Source organism: Spermophilus citellus (genome assembly GCF_964194105.1).
Source record: "Spermophilus citellus genome assembly, chromosome: 11".
NCBI classification, from domain to species: Eukaryota; Metazoa; Chordata; class Mammalia; order Rodentia; family Sciuridae; genus Spermophilus; species Spermophilus citellus.
In genome coordinates this window covers 134,284,795-134,304,905 of record NC_138192.1, presented here as the reverse complement: position 1 = coordinate 134,304,905, position 20,111 = coordinate 134,284,795, and the positions used below count along the sequence as shown (strand labels likewise).

Sequence of the window (20,111 nt, the reverse complement as noted above, 5' to 3'; positions counted from 1 at the left end):
CTTGAATGGAAGGTGCCGAGGCCGGAAGTGGAAAGGACCACTCGGGCGGACCAGGGGGTGGCACAAGCGTGACGCGTCTTCATTGAGGAACCGAATCGATGAACATGGAGTTCCATGTGCGTCTTATGTAAAGTGAGCGACGGGCGCCGCCACCAATGGGCGTGCGGCGCTCGCAGGCCCGGCCTCCCAGATATGCAGATAAGGCGGCGCCACGGCCAATGGCGGGCGCGAGGGGCGGGCACGGCGCGCGCGGTCACGTTTTCCACTATGTGACAGCAGCGGTCGGCGCGGCGGCGGTGGCGGCGGCGGCGCGGCGGCTACAGGCTGCTCTGGGCGGCGGCGGGCGCGGGCCGGGCAGACGGAACGACGGGCTGACCAGGGGACGACAGATGGCGGACGCGGCGGGGCGGTGAGTGGCGCGGCTCGCCAGGCGGGTGTACGGTCGCGGCAGCGGCTCCTCGCTTACGTAACCGTCGCGGGCCGGGCGGGCCGCAGGCTGGCGGGAGGGGGTCCGGCGGCGCCGGCTCCCAAGGCTTTCGGGGCCGCTTGACGTCCTGGGCCGAGAACGGCCTTGGGAAGGGGTGTGCAGGACATCTTCGGCCTTACTCAAAATGCAGACGGTGACATTAACACGCACCCAAACTCTGCGAGGTAGGTACTAGTATTCCCGTTTTGCAGATTAAGAAACTGAGGTCCAGAGAGGTCAGGCAACTTGCCTAAAGACACAGCTACTGAGTGACTGCTACACCAGACTGTGGTTTTTTAAATGATTTCCTTTAGGAACCAACTCTGCCCCCACCCTTGACCCCATAGGGGAGGAAGAAGGAACCCAGAGTCAGCTCAACTGTCCCTGGAGACGGCCACCTGGGAAGCTGGCTTCCTGCTCCCAGGCCATGGGTGAGCAGTGGTCCAGGAGTGGTGAGCAGAGACAAGAAAGCCAGGCCTGGGAATCCTGAGGGAGACCCCCTGACCTTTACCCAGTTTGCCCTGTCCTGGGCCACTATGTATTTATTCCTTCTCCCCAGAATGGATGGAGCCCACTTTGAGGTGAAGGTGTCACATCATCCTTGTGGGGAGTGCCTGGGCTGCCAAGTACAGGCATGGAGGGGCGGGCGGTGGCCTGCTCCCTCTCCAGGAAGGGTAAAGGATGACAGCTTGGTTGCCGGGGTTTCTGTAACCCACACAGAAGGAACCAGTTTGGAAAGCTGATTCATACTCAGAGAACAAGGGAGGCAGAAGGCTCCTTGGAAATCAGCCAGGGCAACCCCTAGGCTTGACAGAAGAAGAAACTGAGGCACGCACGCAAGCCAGGTGCACACCATGGCAGGCCCAGGCCCCTTGGGGTCTTCCTATCACCCTGGGTCAGCGTGCCCTCCAGAGGGGCAAGAGGCCTGAGATTGGGTCCTGGGTCCTGAGAGGGCTGGTGCTTGGGAGGAGAGCTTCAGCTCCCCAAATGTTTAGAGCCCCCGAGAGTAACCATGGCAGGACCCTCCTGGCACAGCCAGTTCACTGATCTCCCTTATTTGAAGGGGGTCCCCACCCTAGCCCACCTGGGCTTCCTGGTCCCAGGCTGAGTGTGGCTAAGAAGGACACAGGACTGTCTGAAGGCTGTGACTGGAAGCAGTTTCTAAGCATAGAGCTAATCACTTTTTGTAAGTCGTGGATTATAATGGAACATGGGACTTCTTTTTTTTTCCTAAGTGGTAGCTTGTGTCGTGCCGTGTAGGGATGGTGCTGTGGGTGTTCACAGATGTCTGACACTGTCACCTTGATGTGGTTCATTGATACAGAACTAGTGCAGCCCCAGCTTTCTGTCGATACTGGAGCGCGGGCAGAGACCTGTGCCAGCCGTCTGGCTGCTGCTGGGTGACTGAGTTCTGCCCTGGGCCTTGGTTTCCTCATCTGCTTGGGGAGTCTCCAAGGTCCACTTTGACTCCAGGGTTTTAGGTTCTTGTCACCCTAGGGATGATTTTCCCAGGAGAGGTTTCTGGCCCACGCCTGCTTTGGGGTCATGGGATGCCCCCGTGAGGCTATCTGCTGTGCTTAGAAGGTGGTAGGAGAGGCTCCTCTCATCTGTGCTGCTTCTCTCACACACCGAACTTTCTGGGAGGCAGGCCTGTTGTTAGTGATGATGCAACTTCAGCAGGCCTCACAGACCGCAGGGCTGCAGCTCAGGAAGGTCACTGGGTGGCTGGCAGGACCTCTTAGCATGTAGTCAAAGAAACAGCAGCGTGCCAGACTTTGCTCTTTCTTTGGAAAATCACCATATTCCATGAAGTCAACTGGGAACGCAGCCCCACTGTGTGCAGAAACCTCTGTGCCCTGCCCTTGTGGGAAGCGGCCCACCTGAAGACCCCGGGGAGAACCAGCAGTGCAGACTGGGCTCTGCTGGTCCCCCCTGGGCCCAGGGCGTCCCTCCGGGGACCTGGCCCTCCTTTAAGTTTTTATGCTCATTGTATGCGTGTTCATAGCAAAGGAGTCCCTGTGTTCCCAAGCCTAGAGCAGACAGGGAGCAACAAGGGAGCAGCAGTGCTGGGGACAGGCCAAGACCACAGGGCGACCTAAGCAGCCGGCCGTGCTATGGCTCCCCTGCATCCTTGAAGGGCTCCACATGCTCTCCCTAGGGGTGACGGAAGAAATCAGGACCTGTTTGCTTCAGCGCTGGGTAGAGTAAGAACAGCTGAGTTACATGAGAAACAAATGCCTAGTCTCCCTAGAACCCACCAACTTGCAGTCCCTGAACATAGAGGCCTGGGAGCCGCTACTTTGCATTATTATGGTTTTAAAAGCGTGCAGGAGAGCCCCAGGGAGGCCTAGACAATGCCTCTCCCCTGTGCCTTCTTCCCCTCCATATTTGGGTAGTCCTGGTCACAGTTACTCAGCCGTCTCCATGGAGAACACAGCTGTTTATTTATCAGGACAAACATTTTCTCCAGATTACAGCAGTCTGGCCTCAGGGAGTTGGCTTCTACCAGGAAGTAGAAAACATGTTCTAATATTTGGGGTTGTAAATGCAGCAGGGCTTGCAGACGCACAGCACAAGCTGTCTGAGCCTGTTATGTAATGCTGGAAAGCAGGCGGAGTGGGCCGGCTCTGAGAAGCCAGAAGTCTAGTGGGCTTCTGGGATTGGGCTGGGGGCAGGGATGGAGGCGGAGGCTGGTCACAAGGGTGTGTTCAGTTCAGGGACATGCATCCTGCTCTGACCTTACAATGTACATATCTGCACTTCCATCTCAAAGAACTGATCACAGAAGTTGCTGAACTGTTGGCTGAGCTCTGACTTCACCAGCAGTTCCTATCAGGCAGGGACTGACAGGAGAATCCCCCGAGCCAGGCGCGGGAGGCTGGAGCTGGCCCACTGCTCCAGTTCTTTTTGTTTAACTATTTATCCTGGTGGTGGTTGGGAGGAAGAGGTGGCTGCAGGCCTTCGGTCAAGTATGGATGGCCCAGGAACCCAGCAGCCACCGTCAGCAGCTGCTACCCCAGGGTCCCCCTTCCCCTCCCCACCAGATCCTGATCTTATCCCTGACTGTACTTTCTTAATCGCCTCTGTCTGGTCACGGATGTGGCCAGATGACCTGGTCAGGGTGCAAGCCCAGCTTCTTAGTCTGACCATTGTTTGGGGGTAGAACCAGTAGGGGGATGTGTGTAAAGAGGGCATCAAGAACCTCTTGGGCCGGCAGCCAGCCAGCCCTTTCTCAGCCAGGCTGGCCTCTACCCCATTGCACCCCCTTAGAGAGCACCCCGACCCGGGTCTGGCAGTGTGGCCCCCGTAGTACTGGGGACACATTTGTAAGTCTGCCTGGACCAGCAGGTCGGTTCTGCCAGCTTGGCAAAATGAGGTGGGTCCATTTGAGAGCGAGAATAACAGGCTTCAGCCCCATGGCCTGGTCTGTTGTTCCCACTTTGGCCAGGCTTGCCCGGCCCTCTCTGCAAAAAGATGCATCCTTCCCCTCAGGTGATCTCATGGCACCAATGAACCCTATTCAGACAGGTTCCCAGGGACTGGAACCTGGGGGCAGCCTGGAGCCCCAGGAGCTCATGCAGAGCCCCAGGCAGTGCAGGGTGCTACAGGCAGCTCCGTTGCCTGGGGGGTGGGGTGTCCCTGAACTCTTAGTCCTTTAAACCAAGCCAGAGACAGCTCCCTGCCAGTGAACTCTCTCACTCTCTCTCTCTCTGTTCTTTAAATCACCTTTGTGGTCCAGCTGTTTCTCTAGTTACTGGGTACTTTCTTAGGTTTTTTTTTTTTTTTCCCCTTAATCCCAATCACCTATAAAAGACAGGAACTTTGTTTTAGAACTTTTTTTTTTTTTTTTTTTGGTTCTGGGCATTGAACCCAGATCTCTCTACTATGAGAACATCCCCAAGCCCTTATTATTTTATATTTTGAGACAGGGTCTCCCTAAATTGCTGAGGCTAGCCTTGAACTTGGGATCCTCCTGTCTCAGCCTCGTGAATCTTGGGATTAAAGGCATGGCCACTCTGCCTGACAAGCATGAACAATTATCCCCATTTTAGAGATGAGGAAATAAGGCACAGAAAGATTACACACCCAGGAAGTAGTGAAACCCAGCTGAACCCTGGCCCTCCAGGGCCCGTTCACTCACCTGCCCTTCCTTCCTCTGCCGCCGTCATAACCCTCTCACAGCAGAAAGGACAGGCTTCCCATCTGGAGGGGGGCTGTGGGGATGAGGTGGGGGGTCCAGGATGTTCAGGGGTTGGGAGTGCACAAAGCCCTCAGCACCCCTGGACAGCCCCTTAGCGGCTCCAGGAACCTCAGTGAGAGCCTGAGGAAGACCTCTGCTGGCCCCTCATGCCACCCTGCAGTCCCCCTGAGTGTCAGGCAGACCTGGTGCTCAGGACTCTCCAGCAGGGCCCATCTCACTCAGAGTAAAGCCCCCGCAGGTTGCTGCATCACCCGGCCCCATCACCTCCTGCCCTGGCACTGCTCCAGCCTTGTCCACCCTTCCCAAAGGCTGGGCACTGGCCGGCCGCGGGACCCTGTGCTTGCCGTCCTCTGCCTAGAGCGTCCCCTCTCCAGCTGCCCACGCTCTTGGTCTGTCAGGTGAGTCCCCCTGACACCGACTCTGGATGAACCTTATATGTCTGAACTTTACTGGGACGTACAATCACAGGGTGGCCAGAGGGAAGTAACAGAAACAAGGGGAAGCCCTCGCTGGTGGCACACAGGCAACACCCTCCTGAGATGATGCCTCGCCTCATAAAATACCCAGTTGGCCACTCAGCACCTTGGAGCCTCATCAGAAGGCTGTTCAAAAAAAAAAAAAGGCAAATCGAAGGGATGGGGGGGTGCTGCCCCCAGCCCTGGCTCCCCGCAGTCCAGGTGCTCTCAGAGCGAGCTCCTTCCCTGCACTTCCTCATGGGGCCTTTGGTGGCAGCTGGGGAGCAAGGCCACCTCAGGGTGTGGGGCTCCACCCTAGTCCTTGTGTGGTGGAAGGAGCCAGGGACTCTGGCACTGCAGGTGTGAGGCCAGGAGGCCCCTGGGTGTCCCCAGGTTGGGAGGAGCAGTGGCTGCAGACTCAGGTACAAGGTCTTGCCAAGTAGCTCCTGCACGCAGGGCACCACACTCCCCGCCCTGCCCCCTCCGGAGTCCTGGCTGCTGCCTGCTTTGCTGGTTTCCCCTTCGCACCCAGAAATACCTGTGTGCTCCAGCTCCTCTTGCCTTTCTGTGACCCACTAGAAGGTCAGCCCAGGGGCAGGAGTGTGCCCACTGCGCCTACACGGCAGGCCTCAGCGCCGCAGGCAGGCGCAGGAGGCAGTGCCTGGGGCATGCCCTGGCCTTTCTAGCGTCCTTCTGGTGGTTCACATCTCGTCTTCCCACTTCCTCTGAACACCACTCACTGTCCTCTGTGCCAGTGCACCACAGTCTGTGCCATCTTGGGCTTTACGCCTGCAGCGGCATCTGCCAGGTCCCTGGTCCAGCAAGGAGCACCCAGTGCTCCTGCCCTTGTGCAGCTTGTGCTCTGGAGGGGACAAACAGAGCAGGGATGAGAAGGAGCCACGGTGACGTGGCGATGGGGGTATCTGCAGGAGAATGCCATGGGCATGAGGGAGCAGCACATGCAGAGCCCCAAGGTCAGGATCAAGGGCTGGAGGAGTATGCGAGACCAGAGGAGGGCAGACCTCAGAGCCGGGCTCTAAGCACCTGCCTGGTGGTTGTGAGCCCGTGCTCCTTCCACCAGAATCGCTCCTCCTGGAGCTGAGCAGGTGGAGGCAGGAGCCCAGCTGGGGAGTTGAGGCCGGGCCCAGGGCCAGGGCAGTCGTGTGGGATGGTGGCCTGATGGCTGCAGGCAGCTCCTACAGCGGCACTTCCAGGCCTTGCACCCCACACGGTGCTCACATAGCTTGTGCACAGGGACGGGAATTTCTATGTGCTGGACAAGTGGGGTGGGTGCCCACAAGTCCCCCCAGAGAAGCTCTGGGACACACTCTGAGCACCGAGCTGGTGTCCTTCCTCTAGCACACCTTTGGTGACCTGCTGGTAAACAGTCTCTTCCTTTGCACTCTTAATGCTGTTGGGCTGTGACCTCCCACAAGTTCACATATTTTGGGGGCTCCCCTGTGGCAGGGGTTTACAGAATCTGGACTTTGTCCTCCTCTTCCCAAAAGTTAGCAGCCTTCACTCTTTCGTCGAAGTCGTAGAACTTCCACCAAGTGCTAGACGATGCCAGAACACTGGGCTTGCCTTAACTGAACGATGCTGGTCTTTTGGACATAATGACTCCAGATACTGAGCTCCAGCTGTGTGCACCCAACACCCAGCGTCCCTGGCTGAGCCTCCTCCCTCTCCATCTGTGTCCTCTCAAAGCTACACATGGACGTTCACTTCTGGGTACCGCCCACCAGAAGAGATGTGCAGGAGCGCTGCGCCTCTGCCTTCCTCCAAGGCCACCTCTTGTTCCTGTTTGATGCTGGTGGCTTTTTCTTCTCTTCCTGAAAATATGAGTCACATCAGGATGGTGGCCACTGTCATTTTGCCTGGTGCTCATGGCGTCATCAGCTCAGGACGGTTTCTTCACGGGCGTCCTTCATAGTGGTTTCTGTCTCCGTGTCTTTCGGAAAGGACCGTTACCTGTAGTGTCCTGATTGCTTGGCCGTCTCCTTCATTCCCGTCCCTGGGCCTCGGCCATGCGGGTGGCATTTTCGCCTCAGCCTGTGGCCCTTCTCCTCCTTCCTTGCTTGTGTCATTGAGCCCGTCTTGTCGTGAGCTCCTGTCCAGGAGGGGCGCAGTGCTGTCCCCGACGTGCCATCTCTTCCTCCTGCTGTGCGTCCTCTCAAGCACCCTGTGTGGCTCTTGCCTGTGCCTGTGAATTAGACAGGCCTCCTCGGCCCGCTGGGTTCTCCCCACGTCTGGGCAATTCCGCAGGAGGTGCTGGCGAGGGAAGGCGCTGGGGCTCAGTGGTGCAGCCTCCTGGGCCCTTGTGGGGACCTGCCTCTGCTTGTGGCCCAGGGTGGTTTGGACCCTCTCTCTGCAAGGTCCTGTTGGAGGCCTCAGGCTGTTCAGCGTCCAGGAGACTCTCCTTTCCTGTCAGTGGCAGTGGGGTCAGCAGTGGGGTCTGCAGCGCTTGCTTCCTGAGGGCAGAGAGCGGAGGCTCGGGGCGGCTGTCCTCGGCTCTGCTTCCGTCTGACCTTCAACTATCGGGGCGCGCCTTTGTTTCGCGGCAAATTGTTGAAATCCCATGAGATTCCTGGGCTGCAGAAAACCCACGGCTCTATGATCCTTGCTCATTTTGTGTGGGTTCTGGAGGGAAGGGGTGGAAGAGGAATCCAAAAACCATTCCCTCCTTTTGTTCTGCCCTGGGAAGGCCTGAGCGCAGGACACCGTGCCACACCGGGCCAGAGTCAGGCACTGGGAAAACCTCTGAGCCTGGGCCACGACAGGAGGCCCTGCCCTAGTGACCCTGGTGGGATAGAGGAGTCACCTTCAGAGTCGGGCCAGTCTGTTGCCCCGGCAAGTTCCTTACCCGGAGCTCCTTGCACACAGGGTACAGGGTGCTCACAGTGGGACCAAGACGCGGTGTGGATTCCTGCTGGCTTGTTTCCCTGAGCACAAGGAAGCAGGGGACATTCTACTTTCAGGGCACCTCCCCATGGTGCTGCCACCCACCAAGCCAGAGCCCGCAGGCCCCTTCCTCCTGGGCTTCCTAGGCTTGGTGGCCTGGAGGCAGAGGAGGGAAGCTGGGTGCTTGTTCCTGGAGGCCGCAGCGGGGCTGGGTTCTCCTGCCCCTGCTCTTTCTGCCCCTGCTCTTGTCCCTCCGGGCTGAGGTGAGGACAGCTTCTCCCCGCCCTCACCACTTCACAGTTTGGTGGTTTCCTCAAGCCTGACCTACCCTGCAGGCTGGGGCCGTGCCTCCTCAGACCCTCCTTGAGTGCCCAGCTTAAGTGAGCGTCTGCTTCCTCCTGGGTCCTGCTGCAAGCTCCCTCCTGGGTCATGCCTTTGTTGCCCAGGGACATCTAACCATCTCCCATCCTTGGGCTCATGGCCTCCTGCCTCTAACCAGTCCCCCTCCCACACATTCCCTGACCGCTCACCCCTCAGTCAGTCACCAGGATTACTGTGGAAGCCTCGGTGCTGATCTTACCCTAATACCACCCCCTCCACACATCTGCCCCCAAAGCACCTAAGGTGAAGCTTCTGTCGTGTAGCTGTGGGGACATCTCTGCATGCAAGCCAAGTCCCGTGGCTCTGGTGCTCAGGGTGCTTGCATGCCTCCTAACAACTCAGGTGGGTGTAAGGACTGCTCCCCACTCGCAGAGGTCTCTGTCCCAAACCCGAGCTCTCTGCGGTGCTGGGAACCCTGGTCTCCTGGTGCCCTCTCCACCCCACCAGCCTCACCTCTCCCACGGGCCCCACCCTCAGCTGGTCTGCAACTTGCCATGTGGGATGGCCAGGATTGTCGAGCCCAGCTGCTCCATGTCACCTGGGGAGATTATAAAATGCAGCTCCTGGGCCCTGTGTCCCATTTGACATGACTGTGTGCTTCCCAGAGCCTCGCCCCTGCTGGCTGGTGGCTACTGGTGTTATTGTCTGTCTCCCATAGGCCCTGGGTGCCTCGGTGTTGGGCTGAGGGTCCAGTGCAGCTGGCCCCAGGTGGGTGCTCAGGACACAGGAGGAGGTGGAGGAGTGGGCATGGTCCATCTCCACTGCTGCTGTTCCAGGCGGATGTGCAGGAAGGTGCCAGGGGCTGCGTCCCTCGCTGGCCCCTGCGGTCACCCTGCATACTCTTCTTGATGCTTGGGAACGTGCCTGTCTTTGCCAGCTTCGTTTTGGAGCCCAACATGAATGGATTTGCAGAATTTCCCCCCAGCACCAGTGACCCCGCCAAGGAGCTCATGGATCCCCAGCCAAGCCAGGCCTTGCTCCAGGAAGATGTGGACATGAGCAGTGGCTCAAGTGGGAATGAAAACTGCTCCATGGGGCGGGACTCCCAGGGCAGTGACTGCGAGGACAACGGGAAGGAGCTGGGGATGCTGGTGGAGCCCGCCAACACCCGGGAGAGGTCAGTCAGCCGCAGGCCACGCACACGTGGCTGTCTCTGTGTGTCTCATTGCCCTGTGATTGGGTCAATTTCGCACCTTTCAGTCATGGTGTGTGAGTTTTTCAAGGTTTCTGAAAATCCTGTTAACGCAGAGTTATTAAAATGAACTGGGTCCATTCCTCCTCACAGGACAGCCGCTGTCATCAATATATTTCTCATGTTTGATGACAGCAGACACCAGGGACAGGAGCTCTGGGAGGGTCAGCCAGTGGCCAGCCCCCCACATGGGAGGCGCACAGGCCCTCTGCCCTGGTTCCCACCTCTCGTCCGGCTCCCTGGTGTCTGCAGGTGCCGTGCTCTGTCATCTCGCCTGTCCTTCCTTCTGCCCCCCTCCTTTTCTCCTGGGGATGGAACCCAGGCCTTGGTGTACCAGGCAGGCGCTCTGCGACTGAGCCACCCCACCTCATGATGTAACCCTCTCTTGCCACGGTGTCACGGGGCCTGTTTCCTCCGGTTGGCAGGGAGGAAGCAGGGAAGCACACGGCTGCTGAGTCTGGTTTACCTCCGGCTTCTGCAGCCCTGGTGCCTTTGGCCTTGCAGTGACAGAGCCCCAGGGCAGTGCCCCCACCCTCCCCTGCCCAGTGGCCAAAGGTGAGGCCCGCCAGAACCCCCAAAGGACACTTGTTAGAGGAGTCTAAAGACTTGACCCTGGAGGTCAGGCCTGGGGGTGACCATGCCCTGTGCACTGGGTGCTCCCTGGCCACCCAGGCACCCACTGTCCCAGTGGCTTCTCTGTGTGGGCTACACCCGGAGCCCCTCCCAGCTCTACTCTGAGCCAACTTTGCCTGCATGCTGGGCAGCTCATCAGGAACCTTCTTCCCTCTTTGGGGATATTTGGAACAAATTATCCTCCTCATGTGCACACGCATTTCTAAATCACCTCTGGGACAAATCCTGCTCTTAATCCTGAGCATAGGGGCCCACCGTGGCTCAGGGCCTGGTTTCCATCATTCTCTCTGCCCTCTGCCCCGTCGGCCTTGTCCAGGTGTCCAGTCTGCCTCTCACCTCTTCATCTTGCATGAAGACCCTTCTCACAAATTCCCCTTCCTCTTCTCTGAGCTCATGGTTCACATTCACATCCAGGAAGCCACTCACTGTCCTTTGTCATCCCAACACCATGTAGTGGGACAGGCAAGGGGCACAGCCCACTGACAAGGTCTGCTCCTTCAGACTGGGGCTGGCTAGCAGCCCTTCCTGTGAAGCCCTGTGGCAGCTGGAGGGGCTCCGGCACTCACGGGGTCAGGGCAGCGGCTCCCAGCAGACCACTTGGCACTTCTGCAAGCACTCGTGGTTGTCATGACTAGCAGGTGTGGTGGCCATGGAGGGTAGGCCAGGGACCACTGAGCCCCCGCAGGAGCTCCCCAGGCCATGGTTCCTAGTGAAGGACGTGGGAAGCTCACACGAACCTCTGTTTCCTGGCTCCACAGCAGTGAGCAGTCTGCCAAAGCAGACGCACACCGAGAGCTGGTAAGAACGCTGAGAGAGCTGAAGGTCCACCTCCCCGCGGACAAGCAGGCCAAGGGCAAGGCCAGCACCTTGGCGACCCTGAAATACGCCCTGAGGAGCGTGAAGCAGGTGAAAGGTAGGCCTGCTTTACACCTCCACTCTCCGCTGGGAAACGAGGTTTGAACCCAGGTTTGAACCCAGGTGTCGGTACCTCAGGTGTGTCACCTTTCTGACACTCCCTCCTGAAGTAGCAGAAGGAAATCATAAAACCGTGGTGATGTGCAGTGGAAGCTTCGTTCCTGGGAGTTTCCTGTGGTGGTGGGCTTTCAGAGGGAGAAGCAGGTAGGAAGGAGACATCCGTGTGCCACAGCCAGCGGCGCTGACCCGGGCTGCGCCAGGCCCGTGCAGGAGAGTCCAGCGTCTTCTAGACTCTGATGGGGAGGTGGTGTTGGGATCATGGCTTGAGTCCAGGAAGATTGTCACCTGCAGTTTGTGAGCCGCCATGGGCCAGAATACAGTCAAAGCAAAGCACCTCTCAGCCTTTTGCTGAAGACCTGCCATCTGTAGTACAGGATGTGAAGGGCATCACCAGATCTCAGAGCTGCTCAATTCACGGACTCAGGTGGCGCACTCCCTGTTTACTTAAAAATGTGTAAATTTCTGCCCTTGTGGTCATTTCAACCAGGAAGGAGGGCAGAGGGCCACCATCATAAGCACATGGTCATGGGGGCCTCCAAAATGTAGATCCTGTTCCCGTTTATACACGTTTGGACTTTATATCAGAAAATAGAATATGAGGGCTGGGGTTGTGGCTCAGTGGCACAGCACTAGCCTGGCACGCGTGAGGCACTAGGTTCAATCCTCAGACCACATAAAAATAAATGAATCAAATAAAGGCATTGTGTCCATCTACAACTAAAAATATTTTTTAAAAAAGTAAAGAAATTAAATATGAAAGAGCTTTTAAAACTGGCCAGTGATGAATAAAACTAAGACTTTTGTGTGAGAACATGACCGAGCTCCTCGGAGATGCAGTTCAGGGGTCCCTGACACCTGCTGCAGGTCCCATAGACATACCACCAAGTGCAGATGCTCCCAGCCCCAGCCCTGCAGTCAGCCTGGGCTCCTCTGGCTCTTCCCACGCTGGCCCTTCCATCAGGTGGGGTCCTCGTCTCTGGGTCTCAAGTGGCTGCAGGTGCCTCTGTCTCCAGGACAGTCAGGAAATGCTGTGCAAGCGCTGGGCACCCGCTGTTGGACCTCAGGCCTGATAGCCAGCAGCTCAGCCCAAGGCCCCTAACTGGGGCATCCAAGGATGGCTCCGCTGTAGCTGCTGGTCAGAGAGGCCCAGAAGCCACAGTTCCCTGCAGGCGATAGTGTTGTGAGTTTCCAGCGTCTAGTTTTCTCCATTGTTAGGAGAGCACTGCAGGAGTCCAGGTGAGCATCCCAGGCTCACAGCCTGGGCTCCCGCTTTGTGTCACAGTGAAACTGCCTGCCCCTGACCACTGAGGAATCCTTAGCTATGTGGGTCCATCGTAACGAGCAGGCACAGAGTAGCATCTTGCTGGGGCGGGAAGGGAGGCCAGGTGGTGCTGAGTGAAGGTCACTCTATTCCACCTTTGCTCACTGTCACATCTTGTGCTGACAGCCAGGGGACCCTGCATGTTCACACACGCATCAGACAGAGCGGGCAGCTGAGGCCCAGTGGGGCAGTAGCTCCCTCCTGGTGCTGTCCTGGGCCCGGCACACAGTGAGCAGGGCTTGTTGCCAGCAGCTGGGGGGGTGGGGGGCGTCTTTCGGACGCCTTCAAGCTTCACGCTTGGACAGCTTCTGCTGGCAGTTGGCAGGTGGCTGGTGCCTCTGGCCCTGAGCCAGTATAGGAGGCCCCTCTGCCCTCCCACTTGGGCTCCACTTCCGGGTGCGCCCTTCTGTCCTGCGTCTTTCCCTCCCTGAGCCCGCGGTCTCTTTGTGACAGTTAATGTAGGGTCTACGGAGTGAGATTGCTGCTAGTCAGTGCTGGGCAGGCCTGAGACAGCGTGAGGGCACCTGCTGCCCCTGGGCCCGGGCACCATGGAAGGTGGGGCCCTGGAGCTGCCTGCCTGGGGAAGGGCTCCTGTTCCCGAGGGAGCAGCTGGAGGTGGAGATCTGCGCAGCCGCTCTGCTGTCAGCTAACGTGTGGGCTGGGTACCTTCCTCCTTGGCATCTGCAGGAACTTAGGAGCTTGGGAGCTCTGCCAAATCGAGAAGTTTCCTACCTTTGCAGTGGTTCATATCTTGGTTTGAGAGCACACTCAGAAGGTGGAGAAGTGAAAGGCAGATAACGTGGCCCTGGGTCCAAAGGTCGCATCCCACTGCAGGAAGCCCTGCTCGGCTCCCTGGTCAGACTCTAGAACGCAGCCCTCGGCTTTTGCCTGGAGGGGGAGCCGCTGCAGCCTGTGGGCAGTGATGCCCAGGGACAGGCCCTGCCCACTGGGTGAGCCAGTGAGGTGGGCTCAGGTGGAGGCGCTCCCGGCCGAGATCCCATTTGCTCCTTACAGTGGGGCATTGCTACTGCGCCTGCTTTTTTTTTTTTTTTAACCCAGGGACACTGCACCACTGAGCTACATCCCCAGCCCCCTTTTCACCTCGGTAGAGCATCTGATGGACCGCGCCAGGGGTCAGATGCAGGGGCTGCCACCACTGTCCCACGTAGAAAAATCAATGTTGCTTCATGATTTAAGGCCCTTCTGGAGAAAGAACTCTGTGCCCATATTATTTTAAATAGCGTATTTTAGAGTGTCTGTCTGGAGATTGCTCCCATTCTCTTGAATGTAGGTATCTACTTTCCTAAAATAAACCCCAGTCTCACCTCTGAAAATAAGACGGGGTATCAGTCACTTTGTAGAGCTCTGTAAGCGAAGGCCTGACAGAGCTCAGGGGGGCAACCAGAACGGCTTGTCAGGGTGTGCCGCTTGGGAGCTCCATGTCCAGTCACCACTGTCTGTGTCCATCCCACTTGTCACTCGAGGAAAGGACCGTCCCACTGCAAGGGTGTGCCTTCACTGGGCTTCGCCCGCTGAGTGCGACCTTGTTTCTCCTGCAGCGAATGAAGAGTATTTCCAGCTGCTCATGTCCAGCGACAGCCAGCCCTGCTGCGCAGGCGTGCCCTCCTACACAGTGGCGCAGGTGGAGGGTGTCACCTCGGAGTACATCCTGAAGAACGCGGTGAGTCCTGCATGGGGCACGCAGCGGGGAGGTCCACGCCTCTAGAGAGGAGGGTGACGCGCGGCTCCAGGACGGTGGTGCCTCTTCCCTAAGCTCTGTCCTCATCCCGTAGGTCTCCAGTGTCAGAGACGCCCAGCTGCTCCCATGCTGGGGGTCCGGGTTTTCATGTCCTCAGCATGAGGAGGCAGATTGGTGACTGTCCACTTGCCCAGGCTTAGGGGTCCATGTTTTTTTAAGTATTTTTTTTAGTTGCAGATGGACATAAAGCCTTTGTTTTATTGGATTATTTAAATTGTGGCTGAGATTCGAGCCCAGTGCCTCACACATGCTGCGCCCCCGCCCCAGCCCTGGTCCGTGGTTTTCTGAGCCCTGTGGAGGTGGGCCTGAATGTTGGGGGAGGCAGGTTCTGTGGGACCGGACGGAAGGACCAACGGAGACCCAGCGTGAGCTGGAATCGGGTGAAGCTGGCCTCACAGGGCTCCCTCATCCTTCCCATCCCATTCCTCCAGCCTAACTACCAGGCAGCCTGTCACAGAGCCCTGAGGTCCAGGTGGCTCCTGCGCAGAGCCCCAGAGCCCCAGCAGACAGGCCGGTGAGCAGAGGGGAGGGCTGCCTCTCCACCTTCCAGGTCACCCCATGTAGGCGCCAAGAGCTCCAAGTCCCAGCCAGCGGAATGCCTGGCACTGCCAGGGTGCCGGCCACCTGGCTGGCTTCTATGGGGCATTGCTGTGTGGTTTCAGATATCATGGTGACCCCAACAGGGGCACAGGGAAGCAGAGCTGGGCTGGCCAGGGCCAAGGCCCAGAGACCCACCTGGCTGCCCCAGCCAGCTCACTCTAGTCTGACGGCCCCCAGTCTGACCAACTGTCCGGTCCTGTCTGGCTGTGGTCACTGGGGGCATATTTTTCCTTTTCAGGATATGTTTGCTGTGGCCGTGTCCCTGGTCACCGGGAAGATCCTGTACATCTCTGACCAAGTCATGTCCATCTTCCGCTGTAAGAGAGAGGCCTTTGGGGACGCTAAGTTCGTGGAGTTCCTGGCGCCCCAGGACGTCAGCGTGTTCCACAGCTGCACCACCCCTTGCAAGCTCCCGCCCTGGAGCGTGTGTGGCGGAGTAGGTGAGACCTGGGCACTGCTGTGTCCCCGGGGTGGGGGCTGGCTCTTCCTCACCTCTGCCAGGAGAACACCCACGGAGCCCTCCTGGGGCTGCCAGCCGCCCACTCTGCCATAGGAGAAAGGTGAAGAGCTCCGTCTCTTCAGAGTAAATTTGGAGGAAAAAAAAAAACTTTTTGTAAATTCTAGAGAGATTTCCAAAAATGGCAGTGTGTTAGAAATATCGTTCTCCCTGGAGCTGGAAGCTGGCTGCGAGGCAGAGGGCGGGAGACGAGGTGTGTCTGTGAAGCAGCCGTGGTGGCAGCCTGAGTCCGGCTGAGGCCCTCTGGGTGCAGACCTCTGGCTCTCTAGGCGTGGTGCCCAGACAGTCTACCCAGGGCTGCCCACGGCTGCCAGGCTCCCTGCCCCGTCAGCGCCCACCTTTCTTCCCTGGAGCCAGCGTTGGCCTGGCTGCCCGTGGGCCTCTCCTGCCTGCTCCCCTCCAGCCCTCCTCCTGCCCATCACCTGTCCCCTCCTGCTGTGGTTTAAGATGAGTTGTCCCCTCTGAAACTTCGTTGAGGTTTGTCACTGTGGTCGTGTAAGGTGGGACCTTCAAGAGGTGATGGGTCATTGGGAGGACCTGACGCCTTTCCAGGAGCGAGTTCTTGCTCCCTCCTGCTGTCTCTACCTGGCCTCCTCTTGCCTGTGTGCTTGCTGCCACCATCTGAAGCAGCACTGATGGACTCACTAGCAGCCAAGCAGATGCTGGCTCCACGCTCTTGGAATTCCCTGACTCCAGAACCGTGAGCTAAAATAAACCTCTCTCCTTCATAAATCACTCAGTCTCAACTATTTTGTTACAGCAACAGAAAATGGTACCAAGAAGCAAGGCATTATGATATAATAATTCTTGAAAATAGGAGAACAGCTTTGGAAGTGGGTAGCAGGCAGTGGCTGGAGCAGTTTTGCAGTGAAAGCTGGGAAAGCCTGAGCATCGAGGGCATGCTGGTGTGGGCCCAGAAGACAAGACTGGGGGACGGGAGGGCTTGGCGACCCTCTCGTGGGCCTGAGCAGAAGCAGATGAAATGTGCATGGTGAGGGCTGTCGGATGAGATCTGGATGGAGTAAGGACTACCTTACAGGATGGCGAGCGGCCAGAGAAGCAAAGAACTTGGTGGAAGTCTCTTCACACCGCAGCTGGTGGAAAGCCAGAGCCACAGGTGATGAACGGGTGTCTGCAGAGAAAAGCAAGCAACAGGCCCTCAGGCGGCCCTGGCCCTTCCAGCCACCATGTGGGACAAGCAGGGTCGGGATTACCCACAGAAGGGTTCTATGGAAAGGGGAGCGGAGTGGAAAGTTCTCCACCTCACCACATACAAAGTGGAAAGTCCTGCATGGGACAGCTGAAGAGATCAGAGGGTTGGAGGGATGAGGGGACATTCACCAGCACAAGGGGAGAAAGTCCCCAAAGATTCTGGACATCTTCCAGAGACCTTGGAGGCTGCCCTTGCAGCAGGACTCAGAATGCCAGGGCCTGCCTTGCTGGGGCCACCCGGGCCTTTCCTCCCTGCTCTCACTCAGCCCAGGTGCAGCTCCTGCCAAGTCAGGAGAGTGTGAGCGCTAGGCTTTGAAGGTGTTCCCGAGTGCCAGTTCTGCAGGCGGCAGGAGGGCTAGCAGAGGCTGCACTTCCACAGTGTCCAAGGGAGCCGTGGAAAGCCTTCAGGCCCAGGCAGAAACCTGCCCCAGAGTCTCCACCAAGCCTGCCCAGTGGAGCGTCCAGGCGGAGCCTCCGCCATGCAGCACCACCTGGGACAGCCTTGGCACTGGTGTGCAATCCCAGCCCAAGAGAGGTGGAGGCGGCCTGTGCCCAGGAGAGCCCTGGGCATGAGGGAAAGATGGTCCTCCAGCTCCACGACCGTCCTGCCATGGGTTCTTGGACTTGCGGGGGCCTGCCTCTGCCTTTGGAATGGCCCACGCACAGCTTCCTTTGGCTTCACGGCTCACAGCTGTGCTTCGGACTTTTGAATCTGCTGGAGCAAGCTATGCTGTGGGACTGTGGGTGGAATGGTGGTTGGTGGCATCTGAGAGGGACTTGGGTTTGGGTGATTTGATGGGTGGTTTGAACATGGGCTGTCCCTCTGAACTGATGCTGAAATTGGACCAGGTGGTGGTGGTGGTGGAAGGTCGGTCCTTTGAGGGTGGCCAGGTCATGAAGAGGGATCAGTGCTGTTTCTGCAGGTGTGAGTCTCTCTTTGGACTGGATTAGTTTCCACAGAGCCAGGCTGCCTGGCATGTTCTGTCTCTTCAGCCCAGGCCCACTTGCCCTTCCATGTTGCCACCATGAGATGATGTAGCACAAGACCCTCGCCAAGTGCTGGCTATGCACCTTTGGACTTCCCAGCCTGAGAACTGAGAGCCAGTTCTTAAGAAGAAGTCTCTCTTCTTTATAATGCACCCGGCATCAGGTGTTCTGCAAGCAATGGGAAAGAGACTGAGATGCCACCTAAGTTGGGACAGCACTGCAGAGGTGAGGCCAGGTCTCTGTCCTCACTGACCCCACCACCATATTGCCAGCCCGATCTCCTGCCCTCTCGTCACGGGCTCGCTCCTGCAGTGAAACCTTCTGCATCTGTCCGACTGAATTGGGAAGACTGGGTCTGGAAGGGCTTCGATGCTCTCGTGTCGCCCCTACAGCCACTGGGCACAGAGGAAGTGTGTAAGAGAGAGGCAAGGCCCAGCCACCTCAGCCTTCCCTGCCACCTGTCACAAGTTTACTGACCAGGGCAGCTAGCCAAAGACTCTTTGAAGCATGTGTTCCTCAGCATCTGTCTGCCAGTACCTGATGATGACTTAGCCCCTCATGGGCTCTGACTGCCCAGAGCTGGAGTTGAACTGAAGACCAGGAACTCCTGAGGAGCCAGGAGAGGCTCAGAAGAAGTGGACAGGCTGGGAGCTGCCCAGGCTCTCTATCATAGTCCACTGAGCTTCGGCTCTGTCCCTGCACCAGGGCCATCTGCCATTCGTCTGCGGCTTTGGGTCATCCATCTCAGCTCACTCAAGGGCCCTCGGCCCTCGCCTTCACCACCCTGGGTCTAGGACTGATGGGCTCTCTCAGGCTTCAGGATTTCCACCTCCTCCCTATTTCCATTCCACCAGCAAGAGGGCCAGAGAGGCATGTCACCATCATGTCCCCCCCAGCTTGGCGGCTGGCAGCCTCGACAGATGTGCTGTTTGCTTAGGGATTGCTTCAAACTTTTGGTTTCAGATGTAGTGCTTTCTCTCCAGATTCCAGGCCGACAGCTGTCCCATCATACACTAAAGTTTGCAGTTCAAGTTAGGAGGCCAGTCAGGGTGGGGAGGGCACAGAGGAAGATCACCCCGCCTGCGGATTTACAGGGGTGCAGGCCTGCACCTTCTCCTTGGGATGGTGGCAACCGAATTATGAGCTGAATTAAAGAGAAAACCAGGTGAATTCCCAGAGGCCTTTCCAGGCTGGTAATTTTATATCATTTTCCATAACCAGTAATTATCTACTTTTCCTCATTTCTTCTACATAAAGGAAACCTTATATGAAAAATAAAGGTCTACAATTTCTTAAAAATTTCTTGAAGTCCTTATGGAAGTACCCAGTTCTTCATTGCTAATGAGGTTGCACAATTGGTCTCATGTATTTACTAGTTTTTTTTTTCTTTTTGTGATGCTGGGAATTGAACCCAGGGCCTTGTGCATGCAAGGCAAGCACTCTACCAACTGAGCTACATCCCCAGCCCTTTACTAGATATTTAAAAGTTTAAAGTAAGACAAGATTTTACAAAGTATTGATGTAAGCTTTCAAATTTCCTGAGTTGTTTCTGTTAGAACGGAATATCCCCAAAATATGTAGCTTTGCGGTGCTTAAGGCCATTTGTGTGTATGTATGTGTGTGTGTGTGTGTGTGTGTGTGTGTGTGTAAATAAATGTTGTGTGCCAGGTGTGGTGGTGCACACCTGTAATCACAGTGACATGAGACGCTGAGGCAGGAGGATTGCAAGTTCAAAGCCAGCCTCAGCAACTTAATGAGATCCTGTCTCAAAATAAAATATAAAAAGGGCTGAAATGCAACTTAGTGGTTAAGTGCCCCTGGGTTCTATCCCTGGTACCAAACAAAACAAAAATGTTGTCACACAGTCAGTCTGTCTTCCAGAGCTAAATTGGTGGTGTGCCCGTTGGCAGCGTTATGTAGAGATCTCTGGCTTAGAGGTCTCACTTTGTGCGTGGGCAGATGTGCATCTTATTCCTCAGCTCCGTTCTGTTGCTTCTCCTTGGTGGTCCTTCTTATGAGAAATTAAGTATTTCTTATGAGAAACAAATGCCCCATCTGGATTGAGTTGTTAAGGAGGAATGACTTGAGGCTTTTCTTCCCCCAGATTCTTTCACTCAGGAATGCATGGAGGAGAAGTCTTTCTTTTGCCGTGTGGGGTAAGCCTGGTTCCCAACTCTCCTAACTTTGAATGTGGCGTAAGCCTTCCATCTTCAGCACCTGCTGAAGGGTTAAGTGGCACCTGTGGGCTCCCCAGTGTTCCTGCTCCCTGTCCAGGGTGGAGGTTCTGCATGAGCAGGCCCAGCAGGTGCATTCCTGAAAAGTCTACATGAAGCACTTGAATAAGCTGCATTTTAAATATGTGCCAGACTCTGGGAGCACGGCCAGCAGGGGGTGAGTCCTCCTGCTGCTCAGAGCAAGCATCACCCAACAGATCTGCACCTGCCAGATGTTGCCCAGAAAGCCCACTCCAGGGCCCTGGGAATCCAGGGGCCTGCACAGCCTTTGGTCTGC

At 57.0% G+C, this 20,111-nt stretch overlaps 1 protein-coding gene across 7 annotated transcripts in view; it reads left to right on the top strand.

Moving 5' to 3' along the window:
• The first annotated feature begins 241 nt into the window (after positions 1–241).
• PER2 (period circadian regulator 2) overlaps positions 242–20,111 on the top strand; it is a 40,717-nt gene continuing 20,847 nt past the window's right edge. Inside the window, exons 1-6 of one of the 7 annotated variants that reach the window (XM_081261351.1) lie at positions 242–409; positions 9,330–9,521; positions 10,988–11,142; positions 14,085–14,206; positions 15,123–15,324; positions 19,705–19,756. In XM_081261351.1, coding sequence (XP_081117477.1) covers positions 390–409; positions 9,330–9,521; positions 10,988–11,142; positions 14,085–14,206; positions 15,123–15,324; positions 19,705–19,756 — 743 coding nt within the window. In that variant the 5' untranslated portion in view covers positions 242–389. The other 6 variants (XM_081261349.1, XM_081261352.1, XM_081261348.1 and 3 more) reach the window with 6 other exon arrangements.